At 39.1% G+C, this 18,468-nt stretch overlaps 1 protein-coding gene across 4 annotated transcripts in view; it reads left to right on the forward strand.

The window, feature by feature from the left end:
* Positions 1-18,468, forward strand: part of IPO9 (importin 9) — a 39,319-nt gene that overhangs the window by 11,311 nt on the left and 9,540 nt on the right. For all 4 annotated transcript variants that reach the window (XM_045536216.1, XM_045536217.1, XM_045536218.1 and 1 more), the window contains exons 2-14: positions 2,682-2,743; positions 2,958-3,044; positions 3,335-3,536; positions 7,776-7,864; positions 8,966-9,052; positions 9,495-9,614; positions 9,715-9,815; positions 10,023-10,081; positions 10,677-10,828; positions 11,551-11,649; positions 12,897-13,003; positions 13,524-13,663; positions 16,422-16,581. In XM_045536216.1, the coding sequence (XP_045392172.1) occupies positions 2,682-2,743; positions 2,958-3,044; positions 3,335-3,536; positions 7,776-7,864; positions 8,966-9,052; positions 9,495-9,614; positions 9,715-9,815; positions 10,023-10,081; positions 10,677-10,828; positions 11,551-11,649; positions 12,897-13,003; positions 13,524-13,663; positions 16,422-16,581 (1,465 nt within the window). The remainder of the gene's footprint in view (positions 1-2,681; positions 2,744-2,957; positions 3,045-3,334; positions 3,537-7,775; positions 7,865-8,965; positions 9,053-9,494; positions 9,615-9,714; positions 9,816-10,022; positions 10,082-10,676; positions 10,829-11,550; positions 11,650-12,896; positions 13,004-13,523; positions 13,664-16,421; positions 16,582-18,468) is intronic.

Raw genomic sequence — 18,468 nt, forward strand, 5'->3', positions numbered from 1 at the left:
CAAAAACGCATAACCTCAATCTAATCATGAGGAAACTTCAGTCAAACCCAAATTGTAACACATTCTACAAAATTACTGATCGGTATTCATCAAAAGTGTTCTGGTCATAAAAGACACATTGGAGGAAACTAAAGAGACCGGACAACCAAATGCAATGTGGGATCCTTGGATCCTGAAACAAAAAGGGCAATAAGGAAAAAAACTGGTGAATTTCTTAGTAAGTCTAGTGAGTTAATAATATTGTACCCATGTTGGTTTCCTGGTTTTTGAGCACTGAACCATAGTTAGGTAAGAGGAACATGAGTGAAGGATATCCATGAACTCTGTACTGTTAAGCTTTCCTGTAAATCTAAAAATTATTTCCAAAATACCATTTTTAAAAATATGGGCATAGACCATTTTCAGTAGTTTTGTTTTATGGGAGTTTTGTTTGTTGAGTTGGGGTCTCTGTCGCCCAGTGCAGTGGTGTGATCATAGCTCACTGCTGCCTCAAACTCCTGGCCTCAAGCAATCTTCCCGCCTCAGCCTCCAGAGTAGCTAGGATTACAGATGCAAGCCACCACACCTGGCTCATTTTCAGTAGTTTTTAACCTTGTTACTTGGACAAGCTTTGAACATGAAACATTGTATGTAACAGCTCTTTCTTGATACTAAGTTTTTCCATTGCATAAATAACCTTTTGTCTTGTTTTGTTTAAGAGATGAGTGTCTCACTCTGTCACCGAGGCTGGAGTACAGTGACACCATCATAGCTCACTGAAGCCTTGAACTCCTGGGCTCAAGCATTCCTTCCACCTCAGCCTTCAGAACAGCTGGGACTACAGGGATGTGCCACCATGCCCAGCTAATTTTTTTTGAGGCAGGGTCTCACTGTTTCCCAGGCTGGTCTTGACCTCCTGGCCTCAAGTGATCCTCCTGCCCCAGCCTCCCAAGTAGCTGGGATTTTGGGGGCGATCCACTGCACCTGGCCATAAATACCCTTTGTATGGCTATTCCAGTGTATTTCAGTTATGGTAGAACTTTACAGGGAAATTAACTTGAATTACATAGATAGGAAAGCCAAACAATGTACTAATGATGAACAATAAAAATAATAGCAGAATAACTGACTTTTTTCTTAAAGTTTTTACTACATGGCAGATATTGTACTAAGCACGTTGCATTCATTATATCATTCAATTTCAGAGGACTGCTTGATATATAGATACCAATATTCTTATTTTGTGAGGGAGGAAACTGACATTTAGAAAGGGTAGTTTGGGCTGGGTGTGGTGTTTTATGCCTATAATCATAGCATTTTTGGAGGCTGAGTCGTGAGAATCACCTAAGACCAGGAGTTTGAGACCAGCCTGAGCAAGAGTGAGACCCTGTCTCTACAAAAAATTGAAAAATGAGCCAGGCGTGATGGCGTGCACCCGTAGTCCCAGCTACTTGGGAGGCTGAGGCAGGAGGATCACTCAAGCCAGGAGTTTGAGGTTGCTGTGAGCTCTGATGACCCCACTGCACTCAGAGCAAGACCCTGTGTCGAAAAGAAAAGAAAAGAAAAGAAGAAAAGATAAGATAAGATAAGGAATTTGCCTGAGGATAGACATGGTAGCTTCAGGATTTGAATCTAAACTTGCCCGAATCCAGAGCCCATGCTCTTAACCACACTAATCTCTAGCTCCCTCCAAATGAGAGCGATGAGCCTATTGTAACCTGTATACCCACCAAAACTGAGCAAGTCTGAAAAACTGCTATTCATTCTCTAGCATAGTGCTGTCTAAAAGAAATAAATGAGTCACATGTGAAATTTCGAATTCTCTAGTCACTGTATTAAAAAGGCAAAAAGATACATAAAACTGTTAATACTGTATTCCTTTAACCTGATAAATGGAAAATATTCTTTCGACATGTAATTAATATAAAAATTAAGATATTTTACTCTTTATCTCATACTAAGTTTGAAATGTGATGTGTATTTTACATTTGTAGCCACCTCAAGTCTCACTAAAATTCTCACATTTCAGGTACTTAGTAGCCATTGTGACTAATGGATACTACATTGGATAGCCGCAGCCTTCGAATGTGAGATATGAAAATTATGATGTACTCTTGGTTTTACATTCTTCTTCCTGTTTTCACAAATAAATATTTGATAGTTGATTCCTTTGCAAGTACAAATTAGATCTCAATTTTAGGTAAGAGTTGCTTATAACCTCCCAATATGCAGTTCAAGATTATCATTTACATTGTTTATTGGAAACTGTTTATTTGCAACCTTTGTATTTTTAAGACTCCAGCTTTTGAAGCCAGGTTTTCTTAGACTTAATCATCTCATATCTGGTGGTATATATCTGGGCAACTCCTGAAATCTCACCTTTTAAATTTTTAATTCCTTACCACATTTATTGTTCTAAGAGGAAGGTGTTACCATCTTGGAAAGGAAGATGGTTGGAAGATGCTATGCAATGATTGGAGAAAGTGAGAGGGTATTGGAACTGTTCATGAGAAGCCATGACCTTCAGACCAACTTGGTTGTCTTATTTGGAGGAATCAATCTTAGCAGTTATCAACTCTTTTAGAAGCAATGGGTCAAGTTCCTTTCTGAAATTTTTCTTGTTGGCATCAGAGTTAGAGCTCAGTAAATTGTTACGGGTTTCTTGGATGCCCTTAGATTCACAATAAAATATTCTCTTTCAGAATTTGGTGTTCACTTGGCAGAGCTGACTGTGGATCCCCAGGGAGCACTGGCAATCCGTCAGGTAAGTCCAGACTGGCCCAGTTTATAAGTAATTTCTCTTTATTTGGTCATGAAACTTTCTGATGGGAAAGAGAAAGAATAAGGCCAATTTATAAATAACCTAGGATTTTGTACCCGATTTAGATATGCCTCAGATGTATCAGGCCATATATATGGTTTTTATGTGTGAAAAAAGTCTTTTTTTTGCTGTACTACTTGGCTTATTCTCTTCACAGCTGGCATCAGTCATCTTGAAACAATATGTGGAGACTCACTGGTGTGCTCAGTCAGAGAAGTTTAGGCCTCCTGAAACTACAGAGAGGGTAAGGACAGTTACTTGATTAGTCTACCTGAAAAGATTTGAGGGGCCATTTTAAGAGGTTAGGCTGTCAACATTCTTTGACAACATTGAGCAATCAAAAGGCTAGGCAGAAAAGGACATTGGTGGCTGACATTATGGGCACAGTGCTATAGCTAAGAGAGCTTGAGTATCAGGCTGGCCTGTGTTCAAATTCCAATTTTGCTTTTTACAAACATAGTTCCAGATTGGACTGGGCTCTCTGCCAGTCACTTATAACCTGATCTAATGGCAAATGGACTTTCTCCTCTACAGGCAAAAATTGTTATCCGAGAGCTATTGCCCAATGGATTGAGAGAGTCGATAAGCAAAGTGCGCTCCAGTGTGGCCTATGCCGTGTCAGCCATTGCCCACTGGGATTGGCCTGAAGCCTGGCCCCAGCTCTTCAACCTGCTCATGGAGATGTTGGTGAGCGGAGACTTAAATGCTGTCCATGGAGCCATGCGTGTGCTGACAGGTACCAAAAGCCCTTTCCCCTGGTGCTGGTACTTGGATCCCAGGTGACAGGAGTACTTACATGAAGCTATGTGATAAAATGACCCAGATCAGTAGGAATTGCTACTGCTACCCCTCCTTCCTCCTAGTTTTTACCTCCACATCTACCCTCCAGCTCCACTGGCATTTTCCAGGGGATTAGGCTGGTACAGTATTATTTCAACTACCAAACCTTACCACTTAAAAGTACAGTAATAGCTTAGTGATTAAGTATTCAGATTTTGGATTCATATGCTGGCTTCACCATGACCCTTCACTTACCTAACTCTTTGAACCTGAGTTTCCTTGTATGTAAAATTAAGATGATAATAGTGTCTACCAAATAGAGCTTTTGGTAGTTTAAATGAGCTAATCTTTGTAAAGTGTTTAGTACAATATCTGACGTGATAAGTGCTCAGTAAATTTTAGTCACTGTAAAAAAAAAACCCTACAGGTTGACACAAGTGTGAAAAAAAATTCTAGTCACTGTGATTATCATTTTTATTATATATTTTTCTACTTAGTTCAACTAAGACAAAGTTAAGAATAGTCAAATGAAATTTTTATGGAAATATAAAAAAGAAGATAAAAACAGGTGCACATATATAATCCTGACCTTCACTTAGTAAGTTTAGAGAATAATCTTTTCTTTCTCTTTGTTTTGAGAAGTTGATAAAAAATACCTCACCTTTTAGTTGAAGGAGATTTGGTGGCTCTCCCTTCTAAGCCCGAAATCTATCATTCCCTTCTAGATTTTGCCTTCGTATATCCTTAAGGATGTCTTGAGTTTCCCACTCCTTTGCAAGTTCTACCCTGTTTCCTATCCCCTAGATGAAATCACTATTCAGTTTTCCCTTCACTGGACTTCAGCCATCTTGTACTGGATCTTGTAGAAACCATCTTTGCCTTCTGTTCATATAGGTTTGTGGAAGTCGTACTGATATTTTTTCTGTTTCTCTATGACCGGTATACTTTCAGCTTAGCTGAAATATATTCTTTGTGAATGCCGTTTCTACTTTCTTTTTTTTTTTTTTGAGACAGAGTCTCGCTCTGTTGCCTGGGCTAGAGTGAGTGCCGTGGCATCAGCCTAGCTCACAGCAACCTCAAACTCCTGGGTTTAAGCAATCCTACTGCCTCAGCCTCCCGAGTAGCTGGGACAACAGGCATGCACCACCATGCCTGGCTAATTTTTTTTTTTTTCTATATGTACCACCATGCCCGGCTAATTTTTTTTTTTCTATATGTATTTTTAGTTAGCCAGATAATTTGCTTCTATTTTTTAGTAGAGATGGGGTCTTGCTCTTGCTGAGGCTGGTCTCCAACTCCTGACCTCGAGCAATCCACCCGCCTCAGCCTCCCAGAGTGCTAGGATTACAGGTGTGAGCCACCGCGCCCGGCCCGTTTCTACTTTCTGAATCTCAATTTACTGAACTGAGGCCCAATTTTACTAGTCCATGTGATATTAATGGTAGATAATATCAATTCTATGTCAGAAGCAAATTCTTATTCTCCTTTTGTTTCAAAATCCCCTCTTCCCATGCCCTAGCTGCATGGGAATTACTCCCTACATATATATATGTGTGTGTGTGTGTGTGTATATATATGTGTGTGTGTGTGTGTGTGTGTGTTTGGAGACAAAGTCTCACTCTGTTGCCCTGGGCTAGAGTGCAATGGGGCAGTGGCGTCATCATAGCTCACTGTGACCTCCAACTCCTGGGTTCAAGTGATACTCCTGTGTCAGCTTCCCGAGTAGCTGGGACTATAAGCATGTGCCACCATGCTTGGCTAATTTTTATTTTTTGTAGAGACAAAGTCTCACCATATTCCTCAGGCTGGCCTCAAGCAGTCCTCCCGCCTCGTCCTCCCAAAGTGCTGGGATTACAGGAGTGAGCCACCACGCCTGGCCCTACTATATTCTTATTGATTGCCTGTGCCAAAGTTTCAGTTTTTAGCCCAGATACAGAGCTGACTTACCAAAAAGATCAAAATGTGCCTTGCTCGGATTTTCATTTCCCTGCTTATTTCCCTTGCTTTTCCTTCATAACTTTAATTATTCGGATGACTTCACAAACCCTTCTCCATGGAATTGACTTTTTAGGATTCTTTCTTTCTTTTTTTTTGAGACAGAGTCTTGCTCAATTGCCCTGGGTGAAGTACAGCGGCGTCAGCATAGCTCACTGCAACCTCAAACTCCTGGGCTCAAGCGATCCTCCTACCTCAGCCTCCAGAGTAGCTGGGACTATAGGTGCTCACAACCACGCCCAGCTTATTTTTCTATTTTCTGTAGAGATGGGGTATCATTTTTGCTCAGGCTTGGCCTGAGCTCAAGCAATTCTCCCACCTTGGCCTCCCAGAGTACTAGGATTACAGGCGTGAGTCACCGCGCCTTGTAGTATTCTTTGTTTACAACATTATTGTGCCAGGATATCAATTAACAGATATATTTTCTACTAGGGAAAGGAAGCATATTCCTTCCCAGTCTTCCAACACAAAGTTCAGCTTCTTTTTGACAGACCTGGAGAAAAAAGGTGGTTGTACATTTATCCTGATCAGGATGCTGAAGAACCCTCATTTTGTTTGACTAAGGAAATGACTATTCAATGAGATCATTTTTCTGCCAGCCAGAGGGAAAGAACTGTTGGGGAAATTTGTATCCTTTTGTAATGGAGTGGATAGCAGCCAACCTCCATTCCTAAATAGCTGCTCCTGATATTTTCAAACGAGGGCAAACTGTGCTCTGACAGCAGAAACTCAGGCATGCGTGAAGATAACAGGATATTGCTAGATGGGCAGGAACCCATTAGGAGAATGAGAATGATTCTCTTCTGGGTTTTTTAAGATACTGTACCATTCTCACTTTAATGAGGTTTCCCATTAAACTTACCTGTTCATAAAAGAGAACTAACTAAGGCTCATGGTGTGGAGGAAATGCAAACATAGCAGCTAAATATGAAAATATTTGGTCTACAACATGCAGCTTTTTCTTCCATCTCAAAGAAGTTTGAACATTCAGGTGTTGCTGGCGTCCCAAGACTTTTTCTGACTTGCTGAATGACCTCAGAAAACTTATTTTGGACTTAAACCTGTAAAGTGTTAATAAATTGAGACTACTAGGGATGATTATAGGAGAGCAAGAAAATGCATCTAAGCACTTTATTATTAGAATTAAATTATACTACATTCTTCATAAAACTTGTTATCGTTAGTATACCATCTATCATATTTGTTTGGACTAATTTCCCTGGATTTCTAAATAAAATAGAATGCTCACTCACAGTTCAAAGCTCAGAATTTATTCTTTAGGAGGAAACCACAGCTAGTAAAGAAAACTCAGTCTTGAGTATTTGATCTTCATTTGACTTGTGGGGATTGATATTGCCCAAAATTAACCTTGAAAATGCCAACTTGTATTTTTAGCTGTATAACCTCCTGGAAAGTGTCCCAAATGATTAGCTCCATATTTATAGTGATAATGTGGGAAAGCATCAGATAAAGTGAACAGTGATTGAACTCAAGGGCTTGTATGCTACTGTTTAGTAGCATGAAATCCAGTGTCCTTTATGTCATCTTGGTGTCCTTTATGTCATCTTGGTCAGTGCCTTCTGTGTGGTATGTGTGATTTTTTTTTTTTAAAGTGAAGGGAGAGATATGACCCATATTTCCCTCACCTTCTTCAAGTTCGTTGAACTGTGTATAAGTTGCTTTTTGCCGTGTTCATGTAGGAAATCCCTTTCTATTCCAATTAGCAGCAGCCTCTGACTTTTGGGTCAATAAATATCATTCACTGAGAAGAGTAACATAAACAGAATGAAGCTGAAGCCTAGTAAGTATGTACATATTTTATTATGTGCATCAAAACAATTGCGAGGGAAAATAACTGAAAACAGAATCGAAGGTAAGAGACCTCAAATTGTATTTGAATGTTGCCAGATGGACACAAACTAAATTAATATAGAATTTTTCAAAGTTTACCTCGTAAGAACTTTTATGAGGTTCTATTACAGATTTTCTATCTCCATATTATTCTCTTCTCTCTTCTAACAAATAATCAGTAACTCTTGCCACTTTTCCTTCCCCAGGGTGAGACTACAAGGCCAGTGTCTTTACCTGTATGCAGTTTGTTTGGAAACTACCACTGAGAAGCAGTTTGGAAAATTTCACACTCAATATCTTTATAAAGCCGTGTTGTTGTTTCTTAACAGTACCACTTTTTTCTTTGTAGAATTCACTCGAGAAGTGACAGACACACAGATGCCACTTGTTGCTCCTGTCATTCTCCCAGAGATGTATAAGATCTTCACCATGGCTGAGGTATGAAATCTCAGCTCCAAGATTACAGTGAATAAGGGCTGTTCAGGTTCTGGTCAGCCTCCACCCGTCAGGTGGGAGATGATGGTGTTCGCTCCTGATCACCGTACCTAAAGACTAGAACTGACAAAGATCTGGATACGAATCTGAGTTAACCTTAGGCTTTTCATTCATAACTACAAGGGCAAGCCTTTGATAAAAGAGTGACATAGCTAAAATATTTCTTCATATATCTCATACCTTCTGGCATCCTGTAACCCCTAAGTACCTACTGCCTTCATGCTACCTTTAGCCTCTCATTGAGTTATCCCTCCTAAGTTTACCTACCTCACCTAATTTTTTTTTTTTTTTTGAGACAGAGTCTCACTTTGTCACCTGGGCTAGAGTACCGTGGTGTCAGCCTAGCTCACAGCAACCTCAAATTTGTGGGCTCAAGCGATCCTCCTGCCTCAGCCTTAGGCACATGCTACGACGCCCAGCTAATTTTTCCATTTTTAGTAGAGACAAGGTCTTGCTCTTGCTCAGGCTGGTCTTGAACTCCTGAGCTCAAGCGATCCTCCCACCTCGGCCTCCCAGAGTAGGATTACAGGCATGAGCCACCATGCCCCAGCCAACCTCACCTAAGTAATTGGAAGTAATCTATCACTGCATTACACATAACAGACCCTTAATATAGTGTATATGTATTTGGTTAATGTGTATATGTATGGTGACTCATTCACAATAAGATGTGAATACCTGATGGATAATGTTTTAACCTCCCTATTCCCCTTTGCCCCCAGCCGGTGGTCTGCATTTTAAAAGAAATACATTGGCAGTGTTGGCATTGCAAGCACTACCCAGCCTGATATTTTTAATCAAATCAGCCCACAGAGGCACATATATAAGGCTAATTGTAATAAGTTCTAACATTCTGATCCTGCTGCCTTCCATTTTCTGAATTATAAAAGTCTGTCTCCTGGACATAAATGAATTACATTTCTCATCTCTCTAAGGGATCCAGTCTTGTGTGAGGATTGATGAGTTGTAATTTTACTTCTAATCATAGATACATATATACGTGCACATTCCAATCTGATGGCTATGCTGTAATGTTTTTCCCAGGTGTATGGTATTCGAACCCGTTCCCGAGCTGTGGAGATTTTTACCACTTGTGCCCATATGATCTGTAACATGGAGGAGCTAGAAAAGGTAAGTGACTTTTGGGGATAGTAACAGACTTCATGCTTATATGTCTTTATTAATGCCTTATATTGTAGGCAAACCATTGACTGATTTCATGATATTAGCACCAAGAAAGCACACTAAACTGGTGTTCTAAATAGATTTAACTTTTTGATTAAATTTTTAATTTGTAGATAGCTTAATTTCCTTTTGTTTGAGTCTCATTTCATCAAACACCTTATCCTGTATCCTTTTCATACTAGTCATCACCCAGAACTCTCCTACTCTTTTATAGCCCTCTCATGTGAAACAAAGCTAGCTGAAAAAACGATCCCTGGGATTCAGAAGCAGTTACGAAAAGTTGGTCTTACATAATAGCTTTAGATGCCTCAGATCTCAGTGTTTGATACGTGCGTTGAAGCCATGGGTTAGAGGTTTGTCCAGCATTGATTCTGGTTTCTGTTATCAGGGTGCAGCCAAAGTGCTGATCTTTCCCGTGGTGCAGCAGTTCACAGAGGCCTTCGTTCAGGCACTCCAGATACCAGATGGCCCCACCTCTGACAGTGGGTTTAAGATGGAGGTCTTAAAGGTAAACTTTACTGCCAGTGAGATATTTAGGGTTTGAGGGGGTGATCTGAATTTCTTCTGGTATCACTGTAACTCTGCATGTTTTTCTGTTAACTTCTTAGGCAGTGACAGCCCTAGTGAAAAACTTCCCAAAGCACATGGTGTCCTCCATGCAGCAGATTCTGCCTATTGTTTGGAACACCCTGACTGAAAGTGCAGCTTTATATCCTTTCCTGAAAGCTTAAGGGACCCACTACCCCCTATAGTTGGAATCTGGCACTGGGTCTCGTGTTCATGTGGTTCCACTTTTTAAAACAGGTTTTGTTTTTTTTTTAATTGTCTCTACTCTTAGTATTGGAATATGTAATATTCCATTGTAGAATATATGTAAAGCAGACTCCAAATTCTGTTTCTTTACTCTTCATCATACTTATGTGAGGACAGAAGTAAATTACACAGAGGAAGTGGAAGATCCTGTGGACTCCGATGGTATGTAGTTTATCTGACCTTTACAGAAATACCAGTTAGTGGGAAAAGGGATCTGGGAAAGGAAAAAAAAGCCAGAAACAGAAAAAAAGAATAGTAACTTAAGAGGCTTCAGGCTCTTAAGTGAGTTTTCTAATTAAATTTCTTTTCAATGTATCAGATGTGAGGAAATGAGAATTGGCAATCTGTAATCTGTTCCTCATTGACATTTGCATAAATCTCATAAATCACAGAACTTCCGAGTTGGAAGATGCCTTAAAGGCCATTTAATCCAGCCTACTTCTGGCATTTTGTCTACTTTACTGTTGGGGTCCAAGATAATACTTTCATTTCTGTTTTACTATTTTTAAGTATTTCAGACATACTGGAAAATATATTCGGTATTTCTGATTATTTTACTTGAAAAACCAGAGTACTTAATATTCTCAAAGTTCCTTTCTTTGATTCCTCAGCCCTCTCTACCAATTCCTTGAGAATAATTATTAACAAGTACTTTAAATATTCAATAATTTATAAAAATGATGTACTTCATTTCCAGCATACATGCTTTCCCTTTGTTTTCTTGTCTTTAATTTCTTCTCTTGTGTATTTCCTGTAGGTGAAGTCCTGGGCTTTGAAAACCTCGTCTTTAGCATTTTTGAATTTGTCCATGCTCTACTAGAAAATAGCAAATTCAAAAGCACTGTTAAGAAAGCCTTGCCTGAATTGATTTACTATATTATCTTGTACATGCAAATCACTGAGGAGCAGGTAAATGATATTTGGGGAGATAGTTATCAGCTTGTATTTGGAAAGTGCAATTTGATGAATGTGAACCCTTGGTCAAGTGAATACTTTATTTCTAAAAATAGACACTGGGAGAATAACTTCATTTGAAGTTCTAGGAAAGCTGCGACATTATATTATTGCCAAATCCCTGGGTGTTGGAGTTTTATCACCTCCTATATTAGATAATTAGACTTTCAGAACACTTTTTCCATTAGGAAAATCTCTGTAGGATCACTAACCAAAACCCTGGTATTTAGGAGAATTTATTCCTTCCCTATAAATAGTGAAATGTAGATCAGATCTTAGCCTCATTGGTGGTTCATTAAAACCAGGAAAGAACATTCAAGAATAAGATAATGCCTCTCATATAAAACAGCACAAGAATTGATAATTTTCACAGTAAATATCCCATCAGACCTAATATATTCAGAAAATTGATCTATCAAAGAGTAACAGCTGGTTGACAGCAAAGAGCTGGTAATCTGCCAAAATCTAAAATAGAGTCTGTTAGAGAGCAATAGTCATTGCTGCCTACCTTGATAAAGGATTTGTTTCTTTATATCAAAAAGAAAAGACTTTTGGGGTTAGAGTTTTGTTCAGGATAAAAGGTTAAAGTCTTCCTGTTTCTGTTGATGAGAAGAGGGCACACACGAATCAGATAGGCAGCCTCACAAAGCAAAGACCTAACTTTGTCATCTTTTCAGATCAAAGTATGGACAGCCAACCCCCAACAATTTGTAGAAGATGAAGATGATGATACTTTCTCCTATACTGTTAGAATTGCAGCTCAAGACCTGTTGCTGGTAAGAGGGGGGTTACCTTGGTAATTAAACCAGATAATCCTAATCAGTCACTTGAGCATTTTCTTTCTAGATATCTAACCCAAGGTGAGTAGTATTGTTGGTGGCTTAATCTAAAACTTTTGGGGATGCAAGAGAGCCTCTCAAATGAAGTTGGAGATGAAGAAATTTCAAAATCATTGCTACTGGTTCTGACTTACAAGTAAATATTAGATATAAGAGTTGTTTGGGCTGGGTGCGGTGGCTCACGTCTGTAATCCTAGCACTCTGGGAGGCCGAGGCGGGAGGATCGCTCGAGGTCAGGAGTTCGAGACCAGCCTGAGCAAGAGTGAGACCCTGTCTCTACTAAAAATAGAAAGAAATGATCTGAACAGCTAAAACTATATATAGAAAAAAATTAGCCTGGCATGGTGCCACATGCCTGTAGTCCCAGTTACTCCGGAGGCTGAGGCAGAAGGATTGCTTAAGCCCAGGAGTTTGAGGTTGCTGTGAGCTTGACGCCACGGCACTCCAGCTCGGGCAACAGAGCGAGACTCTGTCTCAAAAAAGAAAAAAAAAGAGTTATGTGGAGGATAAAGTGTTCCAATGAATAAGGGTAATTGAATCAGGAACATTTCAGTTTAATCCACTCTTTACTAAGAATCTATAGCACAAATATGGGTTGGCAAACTTGAAAAAACAATAGATTGCTGAGAGATGAACATGTAAACACCAGCTTCTATTTTCTTTGGCTCTTCTGACTAAAGCATAGAGTTGTCTCCAGGCTAAAGTATTATGAAATTGTTGTCACTTGCTTCCTGTTGGGTAGGAGGTTTGTTCTCATTGTTGCTGAATCACTTCTCATTATCATTTAATATTTCTAAAGACCTACGAAAGATTACACTAGATTTCAATTAGTAGATTGGCCTTATTTTTCTATGATCAGGCTCTGAGAGTAAATATTTGGTCCATTGTCATCCAAAGCTAAATCTATCATTGGTCACATATACGCTGCTGAATACAGCTGAAGAGAACAAATGGTTTAACCTTACGGTGCCCAGGCACTGCAGAAAAATAGGTATTACTCTAATTTTGTTAGAGTCCCTAAACTAATGGTGTAACATTTTTAATACACCTAATCAGGGTTTAGCATGTGTATGTGAAAGAGTTAGAACCATTCACTTCTAACTATCCTGACTAAAACAGTTTGCAATTAAAATGCATTTAATGTGCACAAATAGATTTGTTAACTTTTCTCCCCTCTTCCATAGGCCGTGGCCACAGATTTCCAGAATGAGAGTGCAGCAGCCCTGGCTGCAGCAGCCACCCGGCATTTACAAGAAGCTGAGCAAACCAAAAACAGTGGCACTGAGCACTGGTAAGAGTGAACAGCAGAGGCTTAACTTACAGACATGTTTGGGACATCACATCTGAGGCAAACCAACCCTTGCCTTGAATCATCTGTTCTAAAGCAGTTCTTCCCAATCTTAAAATAATTGATTAGGATGCTTTTGTTTTACCTCTTTTTAAAAAGCTTGAAAGGAAGGACTTGTGTTTTTCATAGAAAAATCTGTCTTTTTGGTTTTTAAAGGCAGGCGGGGAGTTGGGTAGAGATGGGGTCTCACCATGTCTCCTAGGCTGGTCTCAAACTCCTGGCCTCAAGGAGTCCTCTTGCCTTGGCCTCCCAGAGTTCTAAGATTACAGGCATTAGCCACTATACCTGGCTGAAAAATCTATTAAATTTCAGCTATAGGTTTAAATTGGAAGGGCAAGTAAATAGCCCCTTTGGGACAGATTGGAACATGCATTAGAGTGCTGTTTTCTGAATCTTCTTCCCTCAAATACTTACTTTTTTGGCAATGTAGTTTGTTTTACCGGGCTCTGGTATCTTTTCACAGGTGGAAGATCCATGAGGCATGCATGCTTGCCCTGGGCTCAGTGAAGGCCATCATCACTGACAGTGTGAAAAATGGCAGGATCCATTTTGACATGCATGGGTTCCTGACCAGTGTCGTCCTTGCAGACCTCAACCTCTCAGGTATGTTTCACCATATGCCAGGATTCCGGAAGTTCTTTAGACTAGACCCATCATCAGCTCATTTATATTGTTCATTTAGACAGGTATAGCAGGTATTCTTGTGTCCCTTGGGTGAAAATTCTTTGTACCCTAGAGCTTGAGCTTACCTGAACCTCTAAAACAGCCCAGAGACCTTGACTCAGGCTTTACCTACTAAGAGACTAGTTCATAATTCTTCCGTGATGCTCATGTTTCCCCCAAATCATCATTCCCATTCATGGTTGCTTTTGGCATTTGATTAGAGTGCAAATCTGCTTGCTGTACCTTGAGAATTCTGTCTTGAGTTCTGTTCTCATTTATAAATCCAGAGTGTTCTCAGTCATTCTGTGTTAGTCTCATTCTTCCTGTTTGTTTCCTGTAATTTTTCTCAAACTTTATTTTTGGCCAATATTTAAGTAATTTAAATATTCCATTCTCATATTTGCATTATCTGCTTGCCTTAAAAAGAAGAAAGTGGCCTTTACTATTAGACTGATTTCTCTAGCAATGCAGAGCAGTAGCTAAGAATCATTGCTGTCTCTCTATATGACATTTTCTGCTACTTGCCTCTGCTCATGCCATGCCTGTTCTCATCCTTAAAGCCAGATCCCCATTCCAAAATGCTGTTTTTGCTTCCTTTCTGAGTACTTAAATCATGGGACATTGGTATTATTTGTTCCATTCTCATGCCTCTCCTTCATAGGGTAGCCCTGGGAGTAGCTTACGTCACTCGAAAACATTCTGCTCTGTGACTCTAAATAGGTAATCTGTTACAAGCTATCTCACTCCATCACTTCCATTCTCTGAATCACAAAATTAAAATGGTTGTATATCCAGAGCTCAGATCCATTGGGAATATCCTATTTAATTCTGCATTTATCATATGCTGCATTATGCATATGTTTTCTTTCTCCTACTAGAATGTAATTTCTCTGAGAGTAGAAATCATGTCTAATACATCTTTGTACCCTATATTTCTTATAGAGTTTGCCCTAGCAAAGAATCTTCAAAAACTTTGGAGAGTTTAGAATATTTAATATTAAGACTAGAAAAAGGCTCAATATATATTATTTGTTAATCCTACCTATAGCTAAAAGCTTTTCTATATCAACCATTCTCAAAATTTTTGGTCTCAGGACCTCTTTATACTCTTAAAAATTACAAACAATCCCAAAGCTATTTTTATGTGGGTTTAATTTATCAATATTTAACATACTAAAAATTAAAACCGAGAAGTTTTTAAAATACAAGAAATGCAAATATGCATTCCTTTTGATGTCAGAGCCATGATGTCACATATCATATAACCTCTGGAAAACTCCACTGTACTGTTGTGAAAGAATGAGAGTGAAAAAGACATAATGTCTTAGTATTACTATGAAAATAGTTTTAATTTTAGGGACTCCCAGGAGTCTTTGGACCATACTTTGAGAACTGCTGCTCTACATTATTTAAAGTTACAAACAGTCCCTGACTTCTGATGATTCAACTTATAATTTTTTAACTTTATAATGGTGCAAAAGCGATATACATTTAATAGAAACCATACCTCTAATACCCATACAACCATTCTGTTTTCACTTTCAGTACAGTATTTAATAAATTACATAAAATAGTCATGTATTATAAAATAGTCATTTATTATAGAATAAGCTTTGTGATAGAGCATTCTGCCCGTTTGCAGGCTAATATAAGCATTCTGAGCATGTTTAAGGTAGGCTAGGCTAAGCTATGATGTTTGGTAGGTTAAGTATATCAAATGCATTTTTGGCTTACAGTATTTTCAACTTATGGTGGGTTTATCAGGATGTAACCCCATCATAAGTTAAGGAGCATCTGCATTGTGTAATTATTTAACTGGCACAGTTTGTTAGATTCTGTTCAGTGATTTCCATCAGCTACATGTTTATGGTATAAATAACTAAGTTAAGCCCTATGACAGGCTGAGTAAGTATAGTCTTTCCTTAGCAGTTTATAGTAGGCAGGGTGTAGTAATCCTTACACTGCTGGCTGGAATATCAAACAAATATATGACATGTAAGAAAGCTAAGGACGTAGGATTATAGTGGCACAGAGACAGGTGAGATTACTTCAGCCCAAGAGATCAGTCAGGTAATGCAAGGAGAGGTGACTGTGTTGGCCTGTATGAACAAGGCACAGAGCTAGCAAAGTAAGATGTAAGTTGCTAGGGAGGGGTATGTGCTTCAGTTTAGAAACCATAAAAGGAAATCGTAGGTAATGCTAGAATCACTGATCCTAGGGAGCTGTGAATACCATGTTGACTAAGGTGCTCTTTATTTGGTGGACTGTGGAGTTTATTGACAGATTTTAAATAGAAGAATGACGTGATCAGAGGTGTAATTTATAATGTTCTAACAGTGGTCCAAAAGTAGGAAGAAACTGGCAGTGGAGAAGGCATTTAGAAGACTAACTAGTGCAAGTAAGGAATAGTGAGAGCTGGAGGTAGGAATGGGGCCTGGGCTGTCAGTCTTTTTAGTCTAAGAGTATTCAAGATCTGCTTAGTGAAATAGTGAAGAGTGACACTGGGTAATTGATTGTGTGCCACAGGGCACACATTTGCTTTTATCTTACAAGGTCATGATTTTCTCTCAAATAAGTTGTGTATGTTATGTGGCATCTAGTTACTTGTGGAAAGCTGAGGAATGGCAGTGGTAGGGAGAAAGCGCAAGTAGCAGGAACTTCTATCGTCCAGCCCTAATTGCTCTTGTCTTTCTCCCAGTGTCTCCTTTCCTCTTGGGTCGGGCACTTTGGGCTGCCAGTCGGTTCACTGTTGCTATGTCCCCTGAACTGATCCAGCAGTTCCTACAGGCAACAGTTAGTGGTCTTCATGAGACACAACCCCCATCAGTTCGAATTTCTGCTGTGAGAGCCATCTGGGGGTAAGTATGCTCCCTTAGGGTGATAGCATTTATTTTAAGAGATATCCCAAACCACAGTTGTTTGGTGTATCATATTGCTTGGAAATTCCTGCTGAAAATCTCCTTCAGGGTGAATATTGGAAGGACAGGGAAAGAAACTATCCTAGAGACATGGCTTTTACACGTCCAGAAGATACCCTGTTTGTTCCCTTCTGTTCCTCATTCCCTTTAAATTCACTCCAGCTCTGAAATCATGTAGGTCAGCTCCCTTTCTTTCAAAGGTGAAGAACCTGAGGCTTCGAGAAATAAATAACTTGCAGAGGGTTGCGCAATTGTTGAATGCGTAGGATTTTATTGGTTGATGGTGTCTGTACTAGAAACCAAATTTGAGATAATGTGGCCTAGAAACACTGCTTTTTTCCCCCCAATTTTATGTCTCTTTTTCACAAGCTAGTGTACTAGTGGATCAATAGTTATTTACATTCCTACCCGGACCAGAGGGAGCATTGTAGTTTTAAGGAATATTTTAAGTTCCAAACTTAAGCATCTCAATTGAATCCTAAAAACTACCAACACCAAATTCATTTTCTACTTATATTTTGAGGCAGAGAGGTACCTTTTGAGATGCTGTGTCTTTACATATGTCTTTAGAAAGTACTGAGTGCCTGTTCTATCTGCATTTGCTAATTAAATACTTAATCTTATAACCATGAACAGAGGCTCATCTTTTTCTGCTATAATCTAAGTGAAGCAGAAAAAACCTCTAAAATAATTAAAAGTACCATCTTCTTAAGAGATAAACTAAGTATAGCTTTTCTCAAATCATATTTATGCCAGACTTTCTGCTGAGCTCCAAATTAATATATCCACTACAAACTATCCATACTAGGATGGATATTTTATAAATACCCAAAAATCAAAACATTGACCACTGAGCTTACTATTTACTGCCTCTAAACCTGCCCTACCTGTATTCCCTGTTTTAGTAAAGCTGGAAATCTGGTACCTGTAGATCTTAAACCTAAAGATAGAGATCTTTTATTCCCTATTTTAATAAAGGTGGAGATCCCAGATCTTTGCTCTTTAGGTCTTAGTTCCATAGCCTCTCTTCTCTTCTTCCCTGTCTTCTACCGCTACTACCCTAGATTGTGTTCTTAACTTCTCTTGCCTGAATTACTACAGCAGCTTCCTAATTAATCTGTCTCCAGCGTCACGCTACTGCAATTCATATTTGAATTGTCAAGTTGATCTCTGTAAAATAGAAAACTGATATATTATTGATCCTCTAGTTAAAGCCTTTCATGGCTCCCAGTTGTGTTCTTCAAACCCTGAGGTACAGGCCCTTCATAAGAAAGCCATAGCATGTCAAGTGGTACGTGAAGCCACATGTTAATATATAATATCTAATGGGGTGTCAGTTTTCCTTGAAGACTTTGGGGTAGGGTAAGGAGATTAGGTGTTAGGAATAATTTGTTAAAAAGCTAAAGAAACACTGGCTTCCAAAATAAAGTCCAGACCATCTTAGCAGGGCATACAAGAGCCAACATGGTCTGGTTAGATGATGCAATCTCTGTGATCTACCAGACTGTGCAGTTTCAAATTTATTAGAGCGACAAAGTAAATATAAGCCCTTAGAATGGAAAAGGGTGGAGGGTGGAGACAGCTGAGTGCTGGTAGAGGGATGGATCCAAAACCTAGGCTAAAAGTTGAGAGCTGACCAAAGCCACATGCCATGTATAAGCTTTTCAGAAGAAGTTAGGTCAGAGCAAAGTGGTATTGAAAATCAAGACTTTAAGGACCAAAAATCAAAAAGTCTGTAGATAAACCTGAGGACAAAGCCCACAGTTTTACTGGTTATTGTGTACCTTTGTCAGCTGACACAATTATTATGGTTACAAGACACTTAAG

This window comes from Lemur catta, chromosome 23, assembly GCF_020740605.2.
Source record: "Lemur catta isolate mLemCat1 chromosome 23, mLemCat1.pri, whole genome shotgun sequence".
Taxonomy (NCBI): Eukaryota; Metazoa; Chordata; class Mammalia; order Primates; family Lemuridae; genus Lemur; species Lemur catta.